The 7,028-nt window shown below is 24.9% G+C and overlaps 1 protein-coding gene across 1 annotated transcript; it reads left to right on the top strand.

The window, feature by feature from the left end:
• The first annotated feature begins 1,723 nt into the window (after window positions 1-1,723).
• LOC126899984 (cathepsin B-like) lies at window positions 1,724-6,441 on the top strand. The gene is made up of 7 exons (XM_050675310.1): window positions 1,724-1,915; window positions 2,137-2,217; window positions 2,255-2,395; window positions 2,456-2,656; window positions 3,865-4,018; window positions 5,793-5,903; window positions 5,978-6,441. The coding sequence occupies exons 1-7, from the start codon at window positions 1,796-1,798 to the stop codon at window positions 6,211-6,213; spliced, it is 1,044 nt and encodes a 347-aa protein (XP_050531267.1). The 5' UTR covers window positions 1,724-1,795; the 3' UTR covers window positions 6,214-6,441.
• Window positions 6,442-7,028: the final 587 nt, after the last annotated feature.

Genomic DNA, 7,028 nt, shown 5'->3' with positions numbered 1-7,028 from the left:
ACTTTTTCTATTACTTCTAAGTTTTAATATTATTACTTATTATTAAAAAATAAGTATTTACATATAAAAAAAAATAATTAAGAACAAAAAAAATTGTATTAAATTAATACTGATTTTGATTTTTAATATGTTAAAGGTAATCATTTTGAACCTATTTTTTATTGTCTTTTAAAGTGAAAGTTTTAATGAAAAATACCTTCTCAACTTCGCATCGAAGCTAAAAAATGAATTTGTTACCATAACTTATAGTTCAACTTGCAAGTTTGAAATTGACATTATTAAATTGAAAAAAATGAAATTTTTAAGATTAATATGCAATCTGGAAATTTTATAATTACTAATTACAGTACATTTATCAGAAAAATTATACAAGATACAAAAAAAAAAAATAATAAAAAAATAAACACATCATGGTAAAATTAATACCTTCTCAGCTTCGCATCGAAGCTAAAAATGACTATATATGAACCTCTTACTTAATGACCGAAATAGACACGTATAAATGATATAACTCTGCCAATTAACTTCGTACAAACATTATTAATTTATTAAATTTACATGGTATATTTTTTATGACTGATGATCACTTGATTTTTCTTCGAGCCTACTTAATCTATATATTCATAAAATATAATTTTAAACCATATATATTTTTTTGGTGAAATTATTACTTTCCTATCTTGATATTTCCAATAAATATTTTGAAATAATTAGACTTTCTATCTTCTTATGTAATTATAATGTGAATGTAGTGGATCATTTTCTGCCTGTACCTTTTAGAATGACTGGCCACATCTGATCACGACTGACCAGGTGAAAGCATTCTCACCATCAGCGTAACATTTAAGACAGTAAGCTCATTAGTTTGTGCTTTTTATATTTAGTTTGATGGTATTTTCAAAGGCAATACGTGACGCTCTCATTATTTCTTTATTAATTGTTTTGTAGTAATTTATCGCATATTAATAATTACACTTTCGTATATATTTATCATCATTTAATGTTTTACCGTTTGTTCCATAATATCTTACACATTATTTATTACCTTATATCTAACACATTACTATGAAATATTGTTTATTATTTCCTGTTTCTTTTATATACAAATTTACATTGGTATATTTTTAAACAATTAAATTATATATGTAGCTTATTGTTATATGTTAATAAATGTCATGCCATTTGTTTATTAATTTAAATCTTAAATGCCGTGCCATCAATTAATAACGGATATTTTTGTGTGACTTCCTAACATGTAAAAAAAGAGTCACTATTCTCTGTATAAATTTAAGTTCGGGAAACAGAAACATGTAAAAATGATCAATTATTAATAATACAATATTACACTTTAATATGAAGCAATCAAATTGATATTTTTCCTGTTATCAATTTTATTATTGCTATTAAGTATCTAAGATGTATAGTTATAAGTACTTTATATGATTATGAGTCAAAAAATTTTGAGATAATCATTTGGCATTGGTAACAGATATTTTTTGTGTGCTAATATTTATATATTTGTCAACTTAATTGCTAATTTTCATATACACCTATAGTGCTATACAAGTATAACACTTTGATTATGTATATGATATAATGTTTGATATACTTCAAATTTTTATTAATAAGTATAATCAACGGGAATTTTTTATTGGTTAAAGATTATTATTTTTTGACATTTCAATCCATTAAATATTTCCAATAATTAATATAAATAAAAATTGTAGTATATGATTGACAGAGTTCAAATTAAGTCGTACATATTTATATTTTATTCTAGTCTTTTTTTTTTAAAATGATTAAATTTATAATATTATCAGGCACGATTCTCTTATGTATCTACTTGACTGAGCAAGTATATTTTCTTCAACCTGAATACATAAACAAAATCAATAGTAAAACAATTACATGGCAGGTATTATGTTTTTTATCATTTCATAAATTTATTAAAATTAATTATACTTTAATAAACATTTTACAACATTTTTCTATTAAAATTTGATTTTACTAATTTAAGTGAACATGAATTATAATTAATCGATTGATTCGCTTATACGGTCGAAAACGTTAAAGTTAACTAATCATAAATGTTGAGCATTTATTAAATTAATATAGTATAAGAAAAATTAATTACAGGCTGGTCAAAATTTCCATCCAGATACTCCACTGGAATATTTTAAACGTTTGTTAGGATCTAGAGGAGTAGGAGGACCAAAGGAGAATGAACCGGTTAAGTCACANAGGAGGACCAAAGAAGAATGAACCGGTTAAGTCACACGATCCTAAGTACAGTAGTTGCCACCATATTCCAAAAGAGTTTGATGCTCGAAAGAAGTGGAAACAATGTAAAAGCATTGGAACAATTCGTGATCAAGGAAATTGTGGATCTTGTTGGGTTTGTATCAATATTATTATATCTCAAAATAAAATAAATTCAATAATAAATCTATTGTAGGCATTAAGTACCACTAGTGCTTTTTCAGACAGACTATGTATTGCTACAAACTATGAATTCAACGAAATGCTGTCAGCTGAAGAATTAGCATTTTGTTGTAAAAATTGTGGTTTAGGCTGTTACGGCGGTTTTCCTATCACAGCTTGGAAACATTTTAGATGGCACGGAATTGTTACTGGAGGTGCTTATAATAGTAGTGAGGTAATTTTAATTTTAATTTGGTACTAAATTATTTTATCTTCGATGTAAAACTGAGATGGTATTGGTTTTACTAAAAGTTTCGCAATTAGCAATATTTTAGTATTTTTTGAATCCTCATAATATTTTCTATTGATTAATAAATAATAAAAATATAAATATTAATAAAAAAAATGTTCAGTAATAAAACAGAAAATTTCAGCTTTATATTTAAATAAACATATACTAAATTAGCAGTTAACCTAAAGGAAACAAAAAAAAAATTTTAACTTATTCCGTGATCCAAATTTTATGTATCTGAGTTATTAAACGCTTAAACATTTAATGATTCTTAAGTAAATAGGAATTACTAAAATTTAAATAATATTTAAATATGAAATACATTTTCGGANATTAATATTTAATCTTTGATAAATAAAATTTTAATTTATTATTTACTCATAACATAATTATAGAATAGAATATTAAGTAAGATTAGTATTTAATCTTTGGTAAAAAATATTTAAGTTTATACTTTATACATTACACAATTTTAACTGAATAAAGTTTGATTGTTGTGATCCAGCAAGTAGTCACTAGAATTATCGCACATTCATAAAATCATAGTCAGTCAAAGAAAATTTAGAATTATACTTATTATCATTAAATTATTTATTCTCATAAAAAAAAATAAAAAACTTATTTTTTTCTATATCTGACAAAATTTAAATTGTTTATTATATTATATTTTCCTTTTATTTTTGTAATATAAAACAATCATAATCTCTTTAGCCTCTATTCCGCTTATTTGGGAACCGCTCTTCCTTAAAATTATTTGACAGGATTTGTACACTGGCTCAAACGCAGTCTTATTATGGATGAAGAAATCAGTAAGGAGGTAATACGTGTGACACCGATAAAATTCCTGTGACCATCAGGAAACTAACCGAGAAACTAAACATCAGCGCTAAGATGGCGACTGAATGATAAACTACGCTACAACACTCTTATGTACTATAAAACTAAAGAATAACCAATATATGTTCTAGCCAAAAAACAAAATTATATCATAACTGTTCTTTTAATCACATTATAGTTTATCATTATCTTGAAAAAAATTTGTTTTATTACTTTGCCATGTTATTACCTTCACTGTTGTAATCAAATTGCATATGTAGTAATAAATTTCGATAGAATACTTGAAAGTAATTTATTAATAATTTTCCTTCTAGGGATGCCAGCCTTATCAAATTGCGCCTTGTCTTCATGATGAGCCACCCGAAATTGAGGGTTCCTGTAAGAGCCATTCAGTAGAAGAGAACCATAGTTGTCGTAGAGAATGTTATGGCGACACAAAACTTGATTACAAGGAAGATCACAGATATAGTAATACATAAAATCAAATATTAAATATAAAAATATTTCCTTTTTCTTGGATAAATTAAGAATATGTTTCCTAAGCCAATTTTTTTTTCATTTAATATTTACATTATTTATATGGCTTTTCTTAACTAAGTATTCCCATAATAAAATAAGTTAATAATAATTAAGTCAATATGGATTGATTAAAATCTGACAGTGATTAAAATTACTGTAATAAAACTTTTCCAAAAGAAAAAGTATATCCAAAAGGAGCTTAGAATACTAGTTCCTATGCCATTAGCAGTACTAAAATATCATTTTAGGTTAAAACATTTAATAATGTCATTCAATTTTTAGCAATAGATCCCTTTAATTGAAAAATACTTGATACTATTAAGACTTTCAATGCCCTTAATTTTACTTCTAAAGTTAATATACTTTTTGTAAAAATGATTTAATCTTCTTCTTTTTCCTCGCTTTAATCCCAATTGCTTAAGATCGACCACTCTAATCCTAAACTTATTCCAAAACATAATCTCTCATATGATTTACGCTCACAACAGCTGTCCTATATTAAATGTTTAAATATTAAACAATTAAAATTGATAATGTATTGGTATAAAACGTTTATTGATCTCAATTACACGATTAATGTATTTTAAATATGCATGTTCTACGTGCGTAACTGTTAGTGATACATATTTTGTGACACTAATTAACCAAATTTGTTTGGCGAAAATTTTCCATTGTTAACTTATATTTTGTTATCATATTGCATGTTTGTTTTAAATGCATATTTTTTAAAGATAAATGAAAAAAATTAATTTGATATTATTTCAACTTTGATGCTAAACTGAGGATAAATTGGTTTTATCATCATGTGATTTTTTATGTCTGTTTATGAAAATTATCAACTCTTAATAGACCAATATTAATGATAAAGACGTCTAAGGCATACGATTTCTAGTTGAACTGATCGTCATCGAAAATTGGAAAATAATCCCTCAATTTTAGATACCTAGAATAATACCTCAAAATTATGTTATGTTGTATCATAAAAGTGGTATTTTCTACAATTTTTTTAGTATTTTAAAACTACTACACATTTTTTATAAAAATTCTGATCATAATGAAAACGTAATCAAAATAGAGAATAAAAATTCTAATGCTTTTTGAGAAAACTCAAAAAAGCTAAGTACAGGAAGGGTTTGGAAAGAATTCCCATGCATATCACAATTTTTTTCAATTTGATTTTTGAAAATTTTACTGAACAACTGTAATTTTTTTATTTTATAATAAATTAAAGCTCTTTAAACACATTACCAAATTACACATTGATTAATACCTGATAATGGTTTAAATCATTGTCAGATTTTACATGTATTTGTCTCCACTATGCCACGACCCCANATTTTATAATAAATTAAAGCTCTTTAAACACATAACCAAATTACACATTGATTAATACCTGATAATGGTTTAAATCATTGTCAGATTTTACATGTATTTGTCTCCACTATGCCACGACCCCACTATTTTTGGTAATAAAATAATCGAGAAATATTTTTAAATTTTTGAGTATAATGTGTTCAATAAAATATTTCAGATATTTAAACGTTTAATTTAGTAAAATCCGTTCAATAGTGACGGATACAAAAAATACTACATGCACATCATGGTAAAATCAATACCTTATCAGTTTTGGAACAAAGCTATAGATGGATCACAAAAAATATGCTTGGAAACTTTAAAAATATATTTAGACTACTTTTTTTATGTTTTTAAAATTCATTTTTAGCCAAAGATTTTTACTTTCTTGATCCCAAAACAATTCAAAAAGATGTTCTAACGTATGGCCCAATAGAAGCGTCCTTTCATGTTTATGATGATTTTTTGAGTTATAAAAAAGGTAAATGTTTATAAGTATGGATAAATAAATTTATATTTGTATTAAAATATAATTTTATTTATTTGTTCACATAGGTGTTTACATTAAATCAGAAAATGCCACTTACTTAGGTGGTCATGCAGTTAAATTGATCGGTTGGGGCGTGGAAAATGATGTTCCTTACTGGTTGTTACTTAACTCATGGAACACTAATTGGGGAGACAATGGATCATTCAAAATTCGAAGAGGTACTAATGAATGTGGAATTGATAATGCAACAACTGCTGGTGTTCCTCTTGTTGATGAATATCTTTATGAAAAAACTTTGTAAATTTTTAGATATTTAATTGAAAAATATTAAACATTTTTTTCATTTTATATGATATTAAATAAATTTGACCTTAAGTTTTATGAAAAAACTAGTTTGTTTTCGCAAAGATTGTGGTTTTTTATTTTGGTGGCTGGTTGAAATTACACATTTAGTATTAACAAAAATCATGGATGCATCATTAAAATAGAAGAGTTTACAATAAATACAAATAATGTTTTATTACATAAATACGTGTTTAAATAATTGATAAAATAAAATCCTAGTACTTCCATTCATTTATTTCCTATCAATGTATTATTTACATAATAATTTGATATGAAAATGAAACTGTCTTATATTGTACAAAATAGAGTAAAATCCGTTTTTACATTTTTACGTAAAATATGATTTTTGAAAATCACCATACATTTACCTTTTCTAACAATTAAGTAATAATGTACGTTTATCTATAAGTAGAACATCATAAATGCTACAATTAGCTGTCTGTATTTAATGTGTCCCTTATTTTATACACGTATAAATATAAACCCCACAATAAAGATCTGCCAAAATTAGATATATTGTAGTATTACAATTAGCGACCTGTATTTATAGTTCCGCTTATTTTGTACATTAATATAATATTGAAAATAGAAATTTTTAAGTAGTATAACAAGAAGATGAATAAATTTACTAATAACACTATCAATGATCAAACTAAAAATAGAAGTTTACAATTGAAAAAACAAAGTTGATACCCTTATGAGGCATAATGAATAGACCTAATAATAAGTAAATGTAGAATTCTATGTAACTAAAAAAATCTAAAAAAGAAA

Source organism: Daktulosphaira vitifoliae, unplaced genomic scaffold (genome assembly GCF_025091365.1).
Source record: "Daktulosphaira vitifoliae isolate Bord-2020 unplaced genomic scaffold, ASM2509136v1 Scaffold_2, whole genome shotgun sequence".
Taxonomy (NCBI): Eukaryota; Metazoa; Arthropoda; class Insecta; order Hemiptera; family Phylloxeridae; genus Daktulosphaira; species Daktulosphaira vitifoliae.
This window is presented reverse-complemented; position numbering and strand designations above follow the sequence as displayed.